This window comes from Netta rufina (assembly GCF_964035555.1).
Source record: "Netta rufina genome assembly, chromosome: Z".
In the NCBI taxonomy this organism is placed as follows: Eukaryota; Metazoa; Chordata; class Aves; order Anseriformes; family Anatidae; genus Netta; species Netta rufina.
Window position 1 is genome coordinate 41,566,005 of NC_140126.1, and position 22,773 is coordinate 41,588,777.

Below are 22,773 nucleotides of genomic sequence, written 5' to 3' on the forward strand. Positions count from 1 at the left end.
CTTTGCACTGTGTCTTCTAATGCTGCAAAACATTTTTTTTTCATTGCCAAACATATGATAATGATGCTTTTTCCCTGTGTTAGAAGTGACAAAAGCATTTCCTCTCTTACTTTAAACTAATGGTTTAGTTTTTAAGTATGCTAAATATTTTAAAGATACTACTTATATACACATTCTTTTTTTTCCCCAAGCTTTGTGCTTCTGGTTATGTATTGAGTGAAATACAATACAAGCTTAAAAATGAGCTCTGAGTTAATGCTGGTTTGAAATTCAGCAAAAGAGGAACAATGGTGTGCCTGGAATTTTTACAGTGTGCCTGGAATGATTTGCCTGAAATGTACTTATAATGTACATTGTTTTATTAAGGAGACGGCCTTTTTTATTAGAATATTAGAGTTAGATTTTTATTTTTTTTTTAGTTTATCGTTTTGAAACGGATTTTTGAAATTTTAATTAAGAAAAGTGAAAGTTGAAAAACCAATCTACAAGGTGAATAAATCTTATCTAGTAAACAATTATTTTGGTTGACCTGAAACATAACTTTGTCCCACACTTGAACTTGGATATGAAAGTCTTTTCTTTTTCAGCTTTTATTTATTTATTTATTTATTTATTTATTTTACTTTAATTCCTTTCTGAATAAACCAAATGTAAGCAAAATTTCTGGAAAATATAGTTCCCATCTAGCTGTAGAAGGGAGAACATAATGCCAATCATTTATCTGGTGGAGTGTTACTATATTTTAGCTTTCAAGGACCTTGCATATTGACGATGATGTTAAAGCTGTGTAATTCATAATGCACACTCTCTTGTATTGTAAACTTTTTATGTGCATTTGAAGGGAAAAAAAAGAGATATTACAGCTCCTTGAACACTGATATTGTACCACCTGCAGATATTTACTTTGCATCACATAGCAGAGAACTGCATAACTAAAACTTTTTCTTCTTCTCTTTTGCCAGTTGCTTAACATTTTGTTTTGCTATCATAAACATGGCTTTATATTAAGAGGTAAAATGAAACATATATAGTTTATTGTATTTTCCATGTTATTTCATTTCAATATAACATGTTGAAAGATCACATTTCAGAGATATTGGTGTATGGTTACATACATTGTGCCATCTTGAGCAGTACAATTTTAACCATCATGCACTTTCATTCTGTCTTCGTATCTTATGTGGCCTTATCACACAACCATTGTGTATTGTTGTCCAGACCTAGCCTGGCTAAAAATATCTTGCTTTCTTAGCAAGATATTTTGACATAATCCAGATGTCTGCTGACAAAGATAAAATAAAAACTGTTTTGTTTATAGAAGACCATTGGTCTTTCAGAGTCAAAGAGCACTGGCAGATTCTATCAGGGGAAAAATATTTTAAAAATATGATAATCCACTTAACAAAGTTCTGAAGGAAATATATTTCTCCTTAATGTAATTTTCTCAAATATCTACTTTGGTAATTCAGATAATATATTTTCTCTATATTTTTTTCTTTAAAATGTCAGCTGTTACTTCCAAAACAAAGAAAGAATCAGGCACGACACTCCCCTTCAGAAGAAATTGCACTTACAGAAAATGCATTTCCAAAATATACAACCTAAGCTGCACTGGCTGACAATTTGTGTGTAGAAGTGTAGAAATATCCATGGACATGGCACAGTTTCATCCCAAAATCCCCCCCCCCCCCCCCCCCCTTTTTTTTTGTGTGTGTGTATGTAGCCAGGAGCTGTGGTGTCAATTGCACTTCAGATTTTGTTATTGATTTTGCACATAAATACATCTATGAGTGGAAACTTTGGGAGATGAAGCACTCAGACACTAGATGTAAAAACAGGGTTTGCTTTTGTAGTGTTGCAGGGACTTAACTAGCTTGTGTTCATATTGGCTGGTCTCTTACATTTGGCAGCAGTGAATAGCACAGCCCCACTAAGTGCCCCTTTGGGAACTAGCTGTTGAATTGTCTCTCTCTCTCACTTTTAGCTGATAAGTATTTCTATTACATTTCTTCTTTCTTCTCATCAATGAAGCAGTAATATATCCTCTAGACATTAGACAGATAAATCTGGGTAGGTTGGTGGTATGACTTACAGATTTAATTTTGAGAACTGGGCTTGCTTCTAGGCTGTACCAGTTTTCTTTCTGAATGCTGTGAAGTTAAGTCTCACAGAGGAGTAATCCCCAGCACAGGGATTTTGCAAGAAGAAAATAAGTGGCTTTACCATATCCTTCCCAGAGGTCTCCATGTAAGGCCTGTCATTAGAAACTTCAACAGCAAATGAGTTGAGCATACAAACCAACTAACTGAGCTATCTGAAATGTTGCAGCCAATTAGAATTATAACTTATACCAGGTACTCATCAGTACACATGTTGTCTAGATGGTAAAAATGTAGATGTTGCAAAGAGGCTATTGTCTCATGCTTCAGATCTGTAGAGCATAGCAGGGAATCTGGCTCACTGACTCTGTGCTGTTGAGTGCAAGCTTAAAAACAGGTCTCACGAAATGTTCAACTGTATACTGGAATAGCTTGGACAAGTATTTTGAAAATCATCTGGAGAGTGCTCTTTTGAAAATCTTCTTGGATCTCCTTTGGAGAACCATAGTAATAGAGGAAATTAAAATAGGTCACACATTTTGAATTCCTAATAGGAATGCCTTCCTTAAGGACCTCCATGCCACCTATTTTCTACTTTTCAAATGTTATTGAAATGCTAATGTATTTTAATTAAGTGGAAACTCACTATTCCTTTTAGTTATAAAGTAATTATTTTAACATCTCTGAGAAAGATAAAACTCATAGAATGAATATTAGGTTAAATGAATAGGCACTGAGTATGAGCTAGATAGACTAGCACTGCAATTCTACAGAAATGCAGATCCATAACTCCTTGTGAAACATTAATTCTTTTTAGTTATGCTTCACTTTTAAGTTAATTTTTGAGATGTAATTTGAGCCTGCAGTTGTCTCAAGTGACTATGGGTTTATGAGTTTGGTTGCAATATCTTAATGGAAATCTTTTGAACAACAATGCTGTAAGCAGTATCAATATCAAGCCATTACACCTGAAGAACTTGTACTCACTAAGACTCTTTGAATCTGAAAGTGATTTGGGCTTTATTTTGGTTATGCCTGTCTAGAATGGGTAACTTTTGGCTATGGATTTTGGTTGGTAACTGCATCAGTCAGATAGATTTACCTTTGTCTGTCAGAACTCCACAACTAAGAGGTTGTGTGACAGCATTCCTAAGATTCAATGGTCCTTGTCTCCTCTTTCATATACCAACCAAATATTTATGACTCAAATGTCTACATCTCCGTGTGGTGCATTTCTGAAAGCTAGGTACAGTATTAATTAATATTTATAATTAGCTATTGAAATAGACAACAAAAAATAAAGGAGAGAAAAGATATTACAACAACAAACAGGCTGGTCTCATAATCTGACACTGTGAAAGAAGTCAGACAGAGTTTCGTCTTTTTAAACAATGTGCAGAACCCATTTGTATTGCCCCCAACAGTGAGTCTCTTAAATCCTCTTGTGCTTACAAAAGTCATGGGACTTGTTGTCATGAGAAGAGTATGAGAAGAGCCACAAGTAAGTTGAGGTTCCAAAGGTATATTTCAGAAACTGTTATTTCTCTAAGAGTTTTCCAAGCAAACCCCCTGTAAAAGAGAGCTCTTTAGGGACTTTGGACTCTTGAATTGTACAGTCAAATTACTTGCCTGGAAGAGGATGATGAAGAATTGCTGAAACACTTAATTGAGATCCTTTGTACATGTAAGCATGTATCTACTGAATTAAATTATTTCTTCAGAGAAACAGCATGGCTATTAGAGCTGAATGAAAGCTGTAGAAAATAACACTATGAATATTCATACAAATTTTTCAGTGAATTTACTTTAACTCTTTTTTCCTTTCTGAGCATTTGCTTTCTGCTTCTAACTAATGAATGTTTATTCTCTAGTGGATCAGTGAATTTTAAATGATTTTCAGAAAAAGTTCAGGAAAAACAACTTCTGTGAATTTGCAATGTTAGTATTGACAAATGAGTGGTGATGATGTTCACTCAAACACAGAACAGGGCTGTACTTGGCTGTGATGATTTTCTTCAGCAGAGAATCTGTATCCAACAGATTTAAACAACTCAAATATCAAATGTGCACAACAAATGGATGAATAAGTGATGCAAAAATTCTTTACTAGTAAATCACAATCTTCTTCATATCATTTCTTCACAGAAAATGTCAGCAAATTAATTACTAGATTTGTATTTGTTTTCTGTTTTTACCATCTGACATGCTCTGTCTTTTCACTGGGAACAGAGAATTTCCATTTATTTCCAGCAGTTAGTGACAGTGAGGTATTTGTTTGCCACAACAAATTGAATAGAATCACTGCATTGAATGAACAGAGAAAATCTCTCAGGCTTATTTCACTTCCAGAGATTTTTTTTTTTTTTTTCCTCCACAAAACCTGTAAACTGCTTAACCCACTTTTGGAGCTAGATCCGATGATTCTCAAAGATGAAAGAAATTAGCACCCAATTTTTGTTTTGGTCACTGACAGATAAAATTACAGGGCTAGGAATAGAAGCAGAATTAAAACTTCAGAGAGCTGAATATTTTGGTCACAATTTTAATTCAGGCTCATGTCTGCTAGATAAATTCTCTTCTAATTAAAAATAGTAAAATCAGCACTGGTTGTAAGTTTGCTATTTATTTCCTTTTATACTCTACTCCCTCCCATCCCCCAGTCAAAGGGTTTTTGAGTTATTGTTTTGCTGTTAAAGGCAAAAGACTGGCTATCCTCCAAGTGTCAGTCTTCATGGAGTAATTTATCAGCAGGCTGCCAGCTTTAGCATGGCAACAGCTGATTACAAAAGAACACAAGGGAATCAGAGAGTAAAGCAAACATAAAACTTGTGCAAATTTCTCTTCCCTTCCCTATCTAGTTTGTAAATGAAGTAAAATATCATACCAGTGACACAAACAAATGTATGGTAAGATGGAAAATGTTAAAGAAAAGCACATTATAGCAAAGAATTTGTAAACTTAGATTTGGAAATTGTAAATATGATTATAAGATATAAAGAAAAAATCCAAAGAAAGGAAATGAGTGTGGACAACTGGTAGAAGAATGGAACCTAGTTCTATTCTTTTAACTTTATGCCTGAATTTATGTCAGTTATTGCACAAGAATCTTGGCACTATTTATACAACAGTTAATAAAGATTTTTTAAAACCTTTTTCTCACTAATCATAGACAAATATTTTGTCTATTTTATTATTATTATTATATATTTTTTTTTTTCTGGAGGAGCTGGGCAGCTTGGTCTTTATCTGAGAGTGGTTTTTGTTCTCCATTGTCTTTTAAATACAAAAAGAACCTTGTGGGGAGAACTGTTTTTTTTGGCTTCATAGGGGCAAGTGTTATCCTTTGCTCCCTGCTGCATTTGACAGTCAGGAGCTGGAAGATAGTCTGTTTTGATAACAAGGTATTAAAAAATGGCAGGTCACTGGAATAGACCAAGACAGACCTAGGCTGTGGCACAACAGCAGAAATAAAGTGGCAAATAATATCTGGTTCCAAACATTTTTTCCCTCCTGTGTTAATGTTATGCATCTCCTTTCTTAGTGAATTAGGGTTCTTTCTTACAGTAGTATCTCTCATACTCCAGTTAAATGTTATTATTCCTGACGTCATACATTTTCAGTTCTGTAAAGCTGAGAAAAGCAATACTAACCAAATTTGCAGTGGCACTTATTCTTTTATTTTGCTGTAGAAAAATGTGCAGTATTGAAGGTGTGGTAGTAGAAACCCACATCAGAAAGAAGGAGAGATTTCTCCTGACTTGTCCTAAGGCATTTAAGCTATTTTATTTTTCAACTGCCATAAACTGAAAAATATAAAAGATGGATCACAATGCAGTATACACATAGGAAATGAAGCAAGAAATGAAGTGATCCATATCAGACATGGAAAGGCAGGTAGAAAAGCCAAACTACGTATATAGGCGAAGTGTATGCATATGTATATTTGAAAAGAACTGAAATTTGAGACAGCAATACCCAAATAAAGAAAAAAAAAAAAAGTGATCTTCAGTCCAGGATATCTTTAATTAATTAGAAGTTTTAATTTATCTAAGAGTTAAGCAACACTGCTCCTAGTTCAGAATTAAACAAATCAAAACCAAACAAAGCAAAAAAAAAAAAAAACAACCCACAGTTTAAGTGCATCACACCTGTTAATGTCCTGGGGCATCTATGAAACTTAGAAGGAAAAAATACCAAACAGCAATTTCTACTGTGTAGAATTCTTTATGCGCAGAAAAATAAATTGGAAGGTGTAAAAGAATTAAAAGCTTAAACTATTACACCTCTCTTTTTATGGAGCAAAGTTAGCTCCTCTTCACAATTATTTATTCCAGAAGTTACTAATATACAGTGATATAAAATCCAGGGCAGACTGGTAAATTATGTGCTGGTTTAGTAAGTTGACTTTAAGTGTTCCGACCTTCAGCTTTATGAAATGATTTTTATCTGATTCAGTTAAAGGGATTTTGTTACACAATTCAAAGAAGTGTATATCTGAACTCAATACCAATTAACTAAAACAAATTTTTAAGAATTAAAGGCTCTAAAACCTTCAGCCAATTTAGCTGTTATACTTTGGAAATTTTGAACAGATAAAATATAATGTGAAGATTAACCAGAAGCAAACTTATTTGCTGTGTTTTTAAAACAATCCTAAAAATGTTAAAGAAAATGTATTCTCTGAGTAAAATAAGAACTAATTGCAATGGTTGACTGATTTAAAAATTGAATATTTTTGTTATTGAAATAAACAAATGAGCAAAAATTCTCAAACTGTTGAAATGACTTATGAAGTTACATAGTTGAAATAAGACTTTCAATAAGTGATATATATTTATCCTAATTGAAATGTTTCTATTTTTTGGAGCATGTTCCATCTTGGCAAACAAATTTTGTATCCTCGGCAGATATTAAGAACACACTTTTTGTTTTAGTGTCAAAACCTATATTGGTAATCTCCATACACCCACTATTTTGTTCCCATGTTGCATTTTACTGTATCTTGATGTATGAATTAAAGCAGTAAAAAGTGTTTTAGAAAAATTTTCCAGCTGGAAAAAGGAAATAATATGGGAGGCACCAAACATCTGAGTGTTTCAAATAGGTTTCAGTTTTGGAGCAAAATAATTGCATTAACAGCTGAAAAAAAAAGATTATGTGGTGACACACATCTGCAATACTCATCAAAAGATAACAACTCCTGTGAGGATTTGGCAAAATGATGTTCTACATCAAGATAATTTAGGGAAAGTGTTGAGATTTGGCCATGGGAATTCTTTTCACTCTATTTAGAAACATGACAGAACAAAATTCTATCTTGATGGTTTCTATTTATATAATCTTATTTACAGGAATTTCCAGAATCTCTGAAAGACCAGACCTTTCTGAAAGAATGGCATGTAAGCAATACATCGATTCAAACCATTCCAGACTACATTGCTTTGTTTCAAGAGCTGAGAGTTCTGGAGCTGTCAAAAAACCAAATCAACCACCTCCCAGTGGAAATTGGTATGTTGGTTCAAACTATTCAGGTACTTATACATTTGCCATCTAGCTGTATTGGAGTAAAATTAACATTCATAAATATTCTTATTCATTTCCTTATAATTTTATTCTCACTTTTTTTTTTTTTTTTTTCAAGTTAACAGTCACGTCTAAATTTTTACAGTTAGCTGGTTGTGGCTAGAGTTGCTGAATTGCATGGTCTTAGTATGGCCCAAATGTGTGAAAAACTGACCTACACTTTTGCTGACTATGGGACTATTGACTGTATTCAGTAGATGGATCATACTTTCTGATAAGAGGTGGTGTTTTATGTTTGTCAAGAGTTAGGAAAAATAGAAAGAGTATTACAAGCAAAATGAATCAAAATATAAGATTGTGGTAATGATAAATCTAGAAATATAATCTTGCATAAAATCCATCTTTTCAGTTTTGCAATTGGTTCTGTAACAATTCCTATCAATAAACTGATATTTCCAAAATGACAACAGCGGTTTTAAAGAGATGATGTAATTCTTAACTCTTCTATACTTTCTGTTTTAAGCTGTACAATAATAATAATTTAGTAAGTGGCTCTTGTGTTTTCTCATCTTAAAGCATAAGAAACAGAAAGTCTGTGATGGTTTGAGAGGGATTTCCTGCTCTTTGGAGTGTTAGGAAGGGTATTGCTCTAGACAGTGGTGCCTTTGAGAGCTGAAGGGATTGGGTGTACTATGAGAGTTTATGGGCCCCCCAGAGTCAAATCCATGCACCTATTTGTACTGACACCTTGACCTCTGTTTTCAAATATAGTAGTCCTAAGTTTTCCCTATGCCTGGTAATCCTAATGTACACTGTGAATTAATATCTTTCAGACAATGAATAAACACTAAAGCCTTCATCTCCATTGTTATCATATGTTTATGTGAGAAAAACAGGAAGAAAGGGAGAGTGCATCCTGCAACACAGAAAGAACTGCTAGATTTTCTACCAGACAGAGTAACACTAATGATTTTGATTTATTTACTACTGTTACTGTTAACACAGAAAATTTCCCGCTGACATTGAGATATATTTTATAGTTTCAACCTGGCAGCTAAATATACTAACAAATCATAAGCAAGGCATGAATGGGAGATAATGGATATAAAATAAACAGTAATTGTTTTGTCAGCACTTTGACTACAGAAATCAGATGGGTCAGTGGGATTAATGGACTAACACCTTCCACCAGGTAGTGAAGAAGAAGAACAAAAAAGGCACAGTCCTCTTCCAAAGGCCTTAAAACCTGGAGAAAAAAAAAAAAAAAAAGAAAAAAGAAAAAAAGAAAGAGAGTTTTGAGGAGTAGCTGTTTAGCAATCAAGGTAGTCTGAGACCAAGAAAGGTTTTTCTCTTTTTTTTTTTTTTTCCTTAAATTTTTGTAATTTGGGTCATCGACAATGAAAATATCACAAAGAAAAAGTGATCATGAATGATAATAAAGTCTGTTTCCAGAACAAAGATGCACAAACAGATCATTCTATCATAACCTATCCCTGTAGAGGGAAATTGAAAAGGCACCACAGATACCTTTCTTGGGAAACAAGGAAGAAATTTTCAGGTGCTCTGAGTAGCAATCACTTGCATTTAAATTATGGGAATTTTACTCAGTATTTTTGTGCTATCCCCATTCATCCACTTCCGCTCCAATCATCCCTCCAATGTAAACACAAGATGTTGATTTTTTTGCTTTCAATATTTTTGTTGCTGCTACTTTTTTTTTTTTTTTTAATGCGAATGATTGGAAGGGCTAGTGAACACTATACAACTATAGTTTGCTTGCTTCAGACACAATGCTACAGCACTCAGCACTCTCCTGTTCATTAAAAGTGAACTCTTTTTCAGATTTTTTTTCTCTTCCCAAGATTCATCAGATGTACATGACTGTACTAAACCCTCATCTGTAGAAACCTGGATTTGAAACCTGTGGTGTCTTTTGAGACACCACATCATACAGTAGTCACATCAGAGCAGCAGTTCTAGTTCATTCAAAGACCTTGATTCACTGATGAAGTTTAAAATAAATAATACAACAAATCCCCTTCTGGACTATGTAGCTAAACTGTTTAGCTTTATTCCTTGCCCAAACTGCTGAATAATTTTCAGTTTTAGTCAATGTCCTATTAGGATAGGACTTATTAGTAACACAATTACTACGTCTACTACTAGCACAATGAAGCTGCCCTTGTTATGATGTAAATTACAAAGTATTTTTTCTCTCAATTTGTATAATGATATCTTTATGGACATGTAAATTGATGTGCTTCCAAATGGTGGTAGGTAAGTTTTTATTTCCTACATACTGGAAATGCTTGTTATCTTAATAAGACCTTATTTAAAAAAAAAAAAAAAAGATTTTTTTTTTTTTATTATTATGCTTTAAAAGACTTTAGTCTTCTAACTGTTAAATTATCATAGGGAAAATCTATTTGTGTTTGGCTTTAGAGCTCTTCTTAGCAAAGAGTGACAATTAGGTGCTAAATCAGAAGTTAAGGTCGCTGGAAAGGTGAAGTGCTGAGGTATCTATCTTTTTGTGTTCCATCTACAGCACAGACACAAGTAGGTAAATATCACAACTAAAACATACTTGAGAGTAATGACAGATGGTTGAAATTGTCAGTGACATGCATACTGTCGAGTCTTTAATCTTCAGCCAGAATTGAAGCCGAGTTTAGACCAACAAATCATCCAGCAGAAGCTAAACCGGCGAGCTGTGTTTGGACTACTATTGATTCTAACAAGATGTCTTTAAAAGTATGAGAGAACAGATCATAAGAATATTTTCATTTAAAAAAAAATAGTATTGCTGCAGTAGCAGTGAACTAAAATATCCGAGGGAACTGAAGTTCAGGTTTTACTTGAATTAGAAGCAAAAGCTCTAGAGAAAAGACTAAAACCCATTCTCAGATACTTCAAATCACTCTCTCAGCTATAACTATCTATGCAATTGAAAAGACTGAGTTTGGATCAGAAGACAGATAAAAATGCTTTCGACTGCTTTTTGCGTAATAGCAGATATTTTCATGGAAAACATGGAAAGCAAGTAACTAAAAACAGAGAAATGTGAGAACTGTAAAATGGGACTGTTGTCCATCTCAGAGTTGTCATGTTTGATTTTCACAGGAATAACAGAAAAAAATAACGAGGAGGAATGTACCCATGAGATTTTTTTGGGCAACAGGTTTATGGTGAATTTGATGTTCTGGCTCTTGAGTGCGTGGGTACAGTGCAGGAGCTGTGCAACAGCTGTGTATCATCTTGTGCACAGGAAAAGCAGAGCCTTTGTTTCAGCTTATCTGCTCACATGAAAAAGAGAAATCACTTTTCTATATGATTTCTGACGTGCTAAAATATCTTCAATTCAGCTCATTGCATTTTTATTTACACTTCTTTATTTTTCAGCCTTTTCAGTAGATCTTCAACAATTGCGCCCCTCCCCCCTTATCCCTGGGGGTATCTTCAGCCCAAAAGAGATTCTTTGTATTTCTACCTGTTTTGTTGCAAGAAAACTTTTATTTCTCCTTACATTGTATTAATATTCTTCTGACCACAGACTTAGGTCTCCAGCTTTCTCCTTTTTATTTTTTGCTTGTAATAGTTACTCACCATTTCTCTCTGCATGTTGATTTTTTTTTAACACATGAAGCTTGGTTAATGAATAAAACTTTATTAGCTTTTATAAGCACCAATGGAAAAAAAACAGAAAAAAAAAAAGGATTTTACATCTTTGTTTCATAAAAGTGTAAGAAGATTTCATCCCTCTTTTTCCTTTATTGCTTTGGTTGTTTTCATCAGAAGTAAAAAACAAAAACAGACAAAACCCAAACAAAACTAAAAACATTTAGTGTTTTACCTGTCACCTGTAAGCTTGAACATCAATATCTCCTTTCCAATATATCAAAGGCAAAGTCACTGATTCAGCAAAGAAGATTGGAAACTATTTGTTTGGAATTAAGGAAACTATTTGTCTTGGCCCACAGCAAGCTTCTGTGTTAGCTAATTTGTCTTGATTTTGTCAGATCAACGTAAAATTTGCTTTGTATTTTACTACAGCTTATACAAGTATGTCTGCATTTGTATTGAATGGGTTCCTTAGATAATAAAAGCTCTTTGTAGCCTTAATTGCACTTTGTCTCCAGTAACTTACTAGGATAACTTAGGTAGCCCTGTTTAAATGGTGAAATTATGTTACTATTATTACTATGCTGCATTACCCATCAGAAAGTACAGAGCTTAATTACTGGTTTATTTTTTTTTTAAATGAATTAAAAATTTAAACTTGGAATAAATGCTAGCTCAGGCAACAATTTTAGTATTGCATCTCCAACTTAAAAATAAAATATTCTTTATTGTGAAACTGCCAGGGAAACCATGGATTTCATTACTGCTTTTACTACCTCTCTTTTCAAAACAGAGATGTTAGCTGTTTAATTCCCTAATTTGCATTTTTATAGAACTGAAAATTCAGTGCTATAAAGCATAGTTAACAACAATGTTGTAGCAGCAACTATTTCATTACCACTAGCTTTAACTGAAAAGTTGTACTTGAGTGTTATTTGGGTGTATTGGTGGCAGGTGTGGTGGTCAAATCCTGCCATACATTTATCCAGCTGCAAAGGGAGTGTCACCTTTTCTGTATCCTTGCAGGGCTGTGTCAATGGTTGTAGTGCATGCCTGTAAGGCCTGGTGGTGGCTGGCCACTACAACTAAGAATGCAAACTTCTGCAACTGAGGTAGTGAAAGCCGTTCATACTATCTTCCTTTCTATTTCCCCCTTCTGTTATGGTAATAAACTCCAAATGTGGCTGAGAATGTCTGGAATATGGCTGATAATGCCTATAGAATTGTTATGTAGAAATTCACTATTCCCCAGTTTTGCGTTCCTTTGACCAAAATACCTAGACGTAAGAATTTTGAATTGTCATGAATGTTGTCTTATAGACATGTATTCATGCAATTTTTTTCCAACACAGATATCTTAGCAAACTTGTTGAACACATCTGGGGGAAAAGGAGAGTGATATTTTTGCTCCTTTTATGTGAGAAAATAAAAAAATAATCCTTATAGCCTGGATCACAATTCAGACAACTTGATATAACCCAATTTTAGCCCTGTTTATCTTGTTTGCAAGAATTTTATATATATATATATATATATATATATATATATATTATTATTAGAGGAAGGAGTAATTAAAGATGTGGAGCTGAATGCAAACAAGGTTGGAATTAAAAATGTATAAAACAAAAGTAAATTGTACCTGACTCATTTGGTTTCTGTCCTTCTTTTGAGATGATTGAGGTTCAAGTAGTAGATCTCTTCTATGTGGCACCCCATAAAGCATTTAATAGTGAAGTATAGAAAATTTGATGGGCTTTGATACAAAAGTTGTAAAAATAAGCAGAGGCCTGGCTAAATGCACTTGTTTGCGAGGATAAACTATCAGTCAAGAGGAAAGTTGTGGAATTCTCAACAGTCAGTTCTGAGTTTATTTCTTAATAGAAATAAGAGGAACGGGGCAATTGCTTTGAGGAACGGGGCAATTGAAATCTGCTGATACTATTTGTGAGTTATTGTCATTGCACAAACTGGAGGAAGTATGAAAAATTGAATAGTCAAATAAGCTTCTAAGAAAGTAGAGAGTTTAAATTAATGACTTCAGAGTTCAAGGTCATGTACTCAGGAGCTACTAATTTCTGCAGCAAGTCATGTGTTCATTTAACGGAAGATTAAAAAAGAGAAGTCCAGTCACAAAAGGGAAATCCAGTATGATACACACACACAAAAGGCAGTACAAGATACTCCAACTGCAAGATATTCCCAACTGAAGAAAAGTAGTATTAATTGCCAGTGTACAAGTAAACAGTAAGAACTTGTCTGGGGTTTTATACGGAGTTATGGTCACTCAGATTCAAGAATGTTTTTCTGATTTGGGATCAGACGCTAAAGAAGTATATTAAGACAATTTTAGGAGGCAAATTTTTATTTTATGAGTACAAATTAGTTGAATTGACTTGTTTAGGCTAGTAAAATAAATTCCAGCATGTCTGATGTTTATGAAAACCTTAGAGAAGTAAACAGCAGGCAAGGAAATTTGTTGTTTATAGATAAAATTAACAAAATAATTTGTGGTTATAAAATTTCTACAAATGATTTCAGATTGGCAATTAGAAGACCTTTTCTAATCATGAAAGGGATGAAATTCTGTAACTCCCCCCACCACCCTCTGAGAGGACTGCATGTCAAAAGCCAAACCACTTTTAAGATGAAATGTGGTAAATCAACATATGGGGTTGAAGAGGTGGTGTAAAGGATTTATCCATTGTGTCCTGTAAATGACTTATGGTCCTAGAGTGAAGGTTAATTCTCACCTACCTCTCAGCTGTCAGGTGAAATAACTTAATCCACAGGAGAGCTAGAGGTGAAAAAACAGGAGTTATACAGAAAGGCAAGAGACTGCTCCCCACAGACAAATCTTGAGGAACTGTATTCTCCTCATCTATGTAGTCCTGAATGAATTAAATTCAGTTGTAAGTTTTATTGCCTGTTTTTTTCTTTCTTTCTTCCCTGTAATTTTAATAATCTTAGCCACAGCAGTTACTAGTTACTGACTCCCAATTCTGAAGTACTCTTCTGTCATATCAGAGAGAGTTTGAAGGAAAAATGAAAAAATATGTATCTTCTTACTTGCTCTCCTATACCTTCAAGCTGGGATGAACCAACTGTGAAATGGCATGGTTTTAAAAGGGTTTTATCCATCACTCTGCCTAAAAAGGCTATTAAACTTTTATGATTTTATTATGGCTAATTCTGCTCCATATCTACTAGTTATGTGTTGCAAATACATCTTCTTAGCAGAATTACACAAGAGGATACTGGTGTCCCTGGGTGCATTGCCTACATTAGTTATCCAGTGAGTAAGTGAGCTGAGACAGTGGTAGAAATATCAGTGGCTAAGAAGTTAGCAGGTACGTCTGTTGTGTTTTAAACCTGGTAGGCAACTATGCCTCACACAGCCACTTGCCCACTCCGATGCAGTGAGGGAAGAGAATTGGAAGGGAAAAAGTGAAAAAACTCATGAGATGAGACAAAGACAGGTTAGTTAATGATGGAAAAAGGAGAAAGAAAAACAAAACATAACAAAAGCAAACAAGGCAAAAGGAATTAATCAACAATGGCTAACCCATACCTAATCAGTTCCTGAGCAATAACCATCTTGGAAAACTCCCCCTTGCGATTTTATTCCTGAGCAGAGTGTTATGCAGTATGGTATCACTTTGGTAAGTTGGAGTCAGCTGTCCCACAGCTTCTTGGCCATCCCCAGCCTGCTTACTGAGCCTTGCGTGTTTTGGGGCAGTGAGAAACAAAGAAAGCCTTGATGCTTTGTGAGTGCTGTTCATGCAGCAAAAGGTAAAACGCTACTTTGGTATTACTAGTTTGGTCACAAATCATACATGCTGTTATGAATAAAATTAACTTCATCCCAGACAGATTCAGTACAATATTACCTTGCTAAAAGACAAGACAAAAAGTTACTCTGCAAATTAGTAGTTTCTTTTCAGTTTCAATGGGACTTACTCCTCTTCACTGAAGAATTAATTGTGTGAGGAATTAATTTGGGATTTTCTGATTCTCTATTTCATTTTGAGGCACTTCTATGTTAATGATTATTTTATTGCAGTGAGATGGTAAATTGGTATTTATACCACTTAGCATGTGATGTAATACCTTCACTTGTCTACATCATGATAGTAAACTCAGTGAGACTTAGTCATGGTTAGGTTAAACTTTTTTTTTTCTTTTCTTTGATGATCTGGAAAGTTGGAAAGTCACACATTTACATCCCCAAGTTGTTTCTATTACTCTCTCACCAGCTGCAATGACTGTTGTAGGATAGTATATTGTACTACCAAAGCAATGCCAGTCGTAGTCTTACAGAAAACTTTGTTGTTTCTGTCATTTTAACTAAACCAGGACTTTACTGCAAAGATGAAATACAAGGTTACCATTTTAAAAGGACAAATCTGAAATTATAAATACCTCCTCAGTTTCTATTTCTGTCAGAACAAGAGAAAGCTGTGTGGGAACTTCTATACTTTTCCCTGTTGCAACATGCAGAGATTAATCTAACACTGTTCTTTAGATTCAGATTAACACTGTTCTGTAGATTCAGAGAAAAATTAGATGTCCATATATCATTTGAAGATAATATTTTATCCAAGGGGGACTAAATGGAGATCTACACAAAATGCTGCAGGTGTAGGTGATTTGGGGCTGCTATTATTGGTCATCAAATTGTATGCCTCTATAAAGAGCAAATCTATTATTTATTTATCTATCAATTTATTTATTTATTTTTAAGAGAAGGATTATGGGGCATTTAATCCCTTATGTTTCTTCTCTGGTTGCCTTTTCCTGTGGAAGCACCATCTAGCCTCCAGTAAGGATTTCCTGTGGAGGCACAGGAACACATTGCAAAGGGTGATCAACTCTACAACAGCTTTTGTTCTGGGGGGAATTTAACCAAGTATTAATGCCGTAAGCTTACTATTATGGTATTGAGCACTTGTAACAGAGAGATTCTCTCCAGTGTTATCCAAATTTCATAAAACATGAGATTTTTTTTTTTCTTTAAAACTTGATGATAACTGGAAGACAGTGATAAAATACAGACTTGTGCTTCTTGTGCATATCTTTACCTGGTTTGCCAGTATTACTTTGAGAACCTGTTGGCACAAGGTGTTCTTTCCTTATTCCTTGTTGCTGAATTGTATGTAAATTTCTTACCACTGCTTTCCGTTCTGATTGCTGCATTTCATCGTGGATTAGAGAGGAAAACTATCCATGTAATACATCAAAAGAATGTACATAGAACATTCTCTTGGCTTTGTTATGTATGTGTCTAAGGATCCCTTTGCTAACAAATTGGCTCTTCGGTACATTCAAATTCCTTACTTCTTTCCTATTTAACTATGTTGCAGTAGAATTTGCATTTTTGCAGTATAACATGTTTTGCTTTTTAATAATGTTTCTAAACCTACTTTTATTGAAGATTATGCTATAAGTAGAATTCTATAAGTAGAAAAAATAGGGAATGCAATGTGACTAAATGTAGTCTAAAATCTTGGTGCCCCAAAATAAAGCTGACAAAAGATGAGGGATTGTGATTAAACAAATAATGAAACAAATATATCCTGTATCTTTCATAATCAAAATTATGCAATGCTGTGTACTGGAGACAGATCTGTTAATGCAGTAAATTAGGTAGGAACAATTGTTCCCAATCAATAGGTTCTATAATAAATACTAAGGTTTTCTTTTCAAACAATCTTCCTGAGGTGAATGTCAACTTCTCTATTTTCAGATGAGGTCAATAGTTAGCCGTGGTACGATCAGTCTTATTAAGTCTTTCAAACTCTAACCAAAATCATTGCTGATTAAGAGACATCTATGAGTACAACACAGCACTTTTGCAATGTGTTCCCATCTTTGTGACTGCTGCAGAAGGTATTTATTCACCTGTTTTGCGGAGTAGATTTTTTATTTTAATACCCCCTCTTCCCCTTTTCCCTCACTACTGATTTTAATTATCTTTCCCTAACAGGCTGCTTAAAAAATCTCAAAGTGCTCAATGTGAGTTTTAATAATTTGAAGTCAGTCCCTCCGGAACTGGGTGACTGTGAGAATCTGGAAAAACTGGATTTGTCTGGAAACATGGAAATAAGAGAGCTCCCATTTGAAGTAAGATAACAAACTATGTTTCTTCTACCCTTATTATTTGGATTATAAATTATAATAAATCTAAAAATATTACCATAACAGATTTAATCACATTCCTTGCAGTTTTTCAGAATAATGTTCTGGTAGTAATAGCACTGAAAATGATGAAGGCAGAAGCTAAACAAGATCAAGCTTTTTTGTTTTGCTTTTCAAGTAACTAAATTTTGTTCACATTTATTCTGATATATGAAGGAGGACATGATCCCAAAGGGGATTTGGCCAGTGATGATAAGGAGAAGGCTGCAAATAGCTATTTTCTGTGGAGGCAAAGTGTATCTTGACAGTCAAATTCACTTACTAACCTTCATTTGTTCCCAATGTATGTATTTCTTTAAAAAGAGTATGGAGAGGTCTATAAAAAAGACTGCATGTTGCTATGAGCATAATTCTGTCTGAAAGGGATATTACATGTGAGGCATGCTATAAATATATAATAAAGACAGAAAAGGACTCCAAGCATGCACCAACACTGTTTCTTGTGTTGGATACATAACTGTTCTCTGCCTGACTGCTCAAACACTTACTGTTCTCTGAGAAATGAAACTATTGGCTAGTACATATGCACAATTTCATATGTTCCCATGAGTGAGGGGAGTACCAGTGTGAAGTGTCAGGCTCCTCTTTGCTTCCATCTTTTGCATCCATCTGTTGTGGATGATTTCCAGGCAATATTGGAGTGGATTAAACTTATGCGAGACCTGTTTTGCCCATGCTTATGTTCTGTTCCAGTGAAATGCAAACAGTAATTAACTTTCCTCTCTGGTTTTTCAATGTAAGGCAGTTTATTTTGCAAAGAACTGTTCATAAGTGATGTGGAGGAAAGAGAATGCGATGAGTGGACATTGTATAGAAATGTTAGCAAAAGAACAAACAGGCAGGTCTCTCTTTTCTTTCTCTTCTCCTTCAGTTTAGCAAAGGTAGAAGGTTAAACAGATAAAAACTAAGTAATGAACAGGAACTGTAATGAAATCAGAAATAAAGGACATCCTGATAGACAGAGGAATAAAATATAAGCATCTAGGAAAAGAAGTATACTGAAACCTCCAGACCAGAGCAGTGTATTTGTGTTAAAATCAATGGTATTTTCCCAGTTGCTTCTACAGGTATTGTAGGCAAAGGCTTGCACATTTCTATGCATTATGAACAGCCTTTATGTGTAAAACCAACTGCATATGCAAGTTTTCTTCAGGACTGAGTCCTAAGAGGCAAGGGTTTCTCTCAGAAAGCTCAGAAAGTTTGGTTCTTTCTGACAGTCTCCTACTCAATACAGGTAATGGTTTACTTACAATCTACATAGAAACAAAACAAAACAAAAAAAAAACAACTGTGCAAATGGCTGTTTATATAACAGCAAAAACTCAAAAGCTGGAAGCAACATTAAGCTCAGTATGATCTAAAAAGTCAAGAAGAAAAATATTGGCATTTTCTGTCATGTTTTCTTGTTTCTCTGGAGGACAACACTTAATTTATACTTGCAATGACCCAGGAGGCAGGCTACATAAACTCCTCTGATTTAGTTTATAAAATTAGTTTCCAAGAATCAAGATTTCAAGGGCAGCTTTGGAAGCAGAACATACAATTAAAGGAACATTTTTATCAAATGATTTAAAAGGCTGTAGTGTTTGGCCTTCAGTGTACTCACTATGGCTGATCTTATTCAGAGCAATTGCATCAGTATCCTTGCTAATGTAATAGGTATTTGATTTTTCTCAGATGGACAAGAGGTGGTAGTCACTGGCTACTACTTCATGAATTAAAATACTTCATGAATTAAAATATCACATTAGTCTAAACCATCTAAGAAGGGAATGCAGACACTGTTAATTGTGGTGGTGGTTTAACCTTGGCTAATAGCCAAATGTCAACTCAGCTGCTCACTCACTCCTCCTCAACACAACACTGTGAAAAAAAGAATGGAGAAAAAGGATAAGAAATCTCATGGGATGAGATAGAGACAGGATGATTGCTTGACTGTAATTGCCATGGGCAAAACAGACTCTGCTTGGGGAATATTAATTTAATTTGTTGCCAACTAAGACAGATTTGGGTATTGAGAAACAGAGACATTAAAAGAACACCTTTCTTACGCTCTTTCAAAGCTCAGCTTCACTCCTTCACTCCATACACCTCTCTGTCCTGAGCAGTGGAAAAGGATGGGGGGGGGAGGGGGACAGTGGCAGAGTTGCAGTCAGTATACATCAGTGTCTCTCTGCTTCTCCTTCTTCCTTACACTTCTTCTTTGCTTCAGCATGGGTTTGGTACAGGATGCAGATCTTTCAGAAATACCTGTCTTTTCAGTGTGGTTCTTCTGTGGGCTGCACTGTGGATATATGCTCCAGACTGGAACATCTGTTCCTTTTCTGACCTTGGTGTTATCTCTGCTCTTTCTCACTCTTTTTGTTCTTTACTCCTCTTCCTGTTTGGCATTTTCTGCCCTTTGTTGAAAGTTTTTTCACAATGGCACCACGCATGTGGCTGACGGGCTTTGCTTTGCCCTGTAGAGGGTCCCTTAGAGCTGGCTGTGCATGGAACACTGCTGTGTTGACTGTGTGAGGTCAGACGCATCTCAAAGAAGCCAGTTCCCCCTATTAGACAAATTCAATCAAATATCTAATGCATTTGTTGCTCAAATCTATTAATCCAGTGAAATATTCATGATAATTGGTGATCATTCTCTGTAAGCATGTAAAAGTACCAAGATTTCTTGGTGGGCTTATGTCTTGCCCTGGTAAAAACACATAAGAAAAATGGAAAGATTGCTATTAGTAGAAAAAGCACCGAGTAGAGGGTCTTTTCCTGACCTGGACAATCAAGGCTGTCCAGATTTTGTCCAAGTACCCATCTAGAAGGTATTAGATTGTTCCTGTTGTTACTGTGTCTGACAATAAATATTTGACTGAATACTTACTCTCATTCTTATTTATAAAAGCTTATAATGAAGCTGGGCTTCACAACTCCGTTTACAGGGAGAATTCCCCCGACCCGGAATTTGCAGAGACCTGTCACAGGCACTGAGCACACTGCTGCAATCCAGTAACACCACTCATCAACATATACTTTGGTACTACCCCACAGCAGAGGACATAGCAAACCTACAAACCTCATCTGTGTTTTACTAGAAATTCTTTTTATGATGCAGAGAGAGAGAAAGAGAGAGACAGAGAGGCAGAGGGAGAGAAGATAATCTATTCTATATAAAGGTTGTATAATAATGAAGCACTAAGTGAACTTGTATTATATATATACATATAAACATAGGCGTGCTTACAAAATATCTGGCCATGTCCAGTCTAACCAAGAGTCGCCTATAATTCAGCCAGGCTTCTATGCCTAAATTAAGCCAGTCAGACTACCTCAGGAAGAGGTAGGCAAAAATAAAATGGGAGGCTTGCTGTATAATGCTCTCTGGATTGCTAAATTTTGTTCCATGTCTGATAAAGATAAAGGGAAATGGTATCTAATAAAATCAGTCATCTGGCTTGTCCCAGTCTAATTACTCAGAAATTAAGTTGTGTAGAATCAAGTTTCCTACTACTGTAAAAGTATTAGTTCAGATACATTTTGTAATCCTCTTTTCATGCCCTATATCAAAATAAGCAGCTTCCAAACAAGTGTTTCACTACCCAGTCCCCTTCAGATTGCATCCAAATAACTTACCTTTCTCAGCTACACGTTGCTGCTGAGACATGTAATCCCATACTAATTTGTAATAACAAACAACAAGGAAAAATCTGCATATTTGTGTATACCTTGCGAAATGATAGATAATATCTTCTGTGAACATGACATCCCAGAAATATCTATATAATGCTTTGAGCATATAAAACATGAAGAAAACAAACTTTGACTACTGAACAAATATTTAGAAGGAGTAACAGTTATTATTAAGAGGATGCATCTAAAACCATCAAGATTTTCATAACTGCAAATAAAATCTGATACAGAGGGGATGTCCAAGCTAATACAAGGACAGTGAACTACACAGATTTCTCACCCTGACTGAAATGTGGGAATATATGGAAAGGTGAAAAACATAACTGCATATAACTCAGCAAAAATCTTTTGTTCAACATGAACTAGAGGTCAAAAATAAATAAATACATGCATACATAAGCAAATAGTTGGGTCTATACACGAATGTGAGATACAATGGTTAACTCCAAAATTGAAGAGGTCCAGACTGGAGACAGTGTGGGCTACAGTGACCATGCCCTGGTTTAGTTTGTGATCTTGAGGAATACGGGCCCGAACTTCAAAAGAGCAAACTTCAAGCTATTTTAAAGACCTAGTGGATGAGATCCGCTGGAACACTGTCCTTAGGCACAAAGGAGCTGAACAGAGCTGGCAACTCTTTAAGGATGTTCTCCTTAGAAAACAAGAACTCTCCATCCCCCTGCATAACAAATTGGGCAGGGAGGGCAAGCAACCGGGGTGGCTGAGCAAGGACCTGTTGGTCAAACTGAGGTGCAAGAAGGAAATGCACAGGTAGTGGAAGCTGGGACATGTGTCCACATGTCCAGGGACATGCTGTCCACATGTGCAGGGACAGGATCAGGAAAGCCAAGGCACAGATGGTACCAAGCTTGGCAAGGGATGCAAAGAATAACAGGAAGGGATTCTGTAGGTATATTGTTCAGAAAAGAAAGGCCAAAGAGAGTGTTCCCCCTCAGATGTATGACAACTCATAACAACCGACATGGAGAAGGCTGAGGTACTCAACAACTTCTTTGCCTCAGTCTTCACTGCCAGTCTCAAGCTTCCCACATCTTTTGTTTCCCTGAAGCCATAGATGGGGGCTGGGGGAGCAAAGTCTCTCCCAGTGTAAGTGAAGAGCGGGTTTGAGACCACCTGATGAAAACAAACAGGTACAAGTCTGTGGGGCCTGGTGACATGCTGTCGTGGTTCCGCTCGAGTGGGCAGCCGAGCTCCACCACAGCCGCTCTCTCACTCCCCCTCCTCAAAGAGGAATGGGGAGAAAATATGTGAAAAGGGGCTCAAGGGTTGAGATAAGGACGAGAAAATTATGCAATAATTATTGTAATGGGCAAAACAGACTCGGCATAAGGAGATAGTAAGATTTATTGCCTATTACTAACAAGCGAGAGAAGTGAGAAAACAAAGGAAAAAGCAAACCAAAAGCACCTTCCCCCCCATCCACCCTCTTCCACCTCCTCCCCCTGAGCGGCGCAGGGGAACGGGGGAATGGGGGTTATGGTCAGTCTACAGCACTTCTTCTCTGCCGCTCCTTCTCAGTCACTCTCGTACCCTGTGCTGTGGGGTCCCACCCACGGGATGCAGTCCTTGATGAACTGATCCGGCGTGGGCTTCCCACAGGCAGCAGCTCATCCAGAACTGCTCCAGATATGGGTCCGTA

At 35.7% G+C, this 22,773-nt stretch overlaps 1 protein-coding gene across 3 annotated transcripts in view; it reads left to right on the plus strand.

Moving 5' to 3' along the window:
• LRRC2 (leucine rich repeat containing 2) overlaps positions 1 to 22,773 on the plus strand; it is a 79,317-nt gene that overhangs the window by 30,471 nt on the left and 26,073 nt on the right. For all 3 annotated transcript variants that reach the window (XM_084304980.1, XM_084304981.1, XM_084304979.1), the window contains exons 4-5: positions 7,451 to 7,607; positions 17,224 to 17,360. In XM_084304980.1, coding sequence (XP_084161106.1) covers positions 7,451 to 7,607; positions 17,224 to 17,360 — 294 coding nt within the window. The remainder of the gene's footprint in view (positions 1 to 7,450; positions 7,608 to 17,223; positions 17,361 to 22,773) is intronic.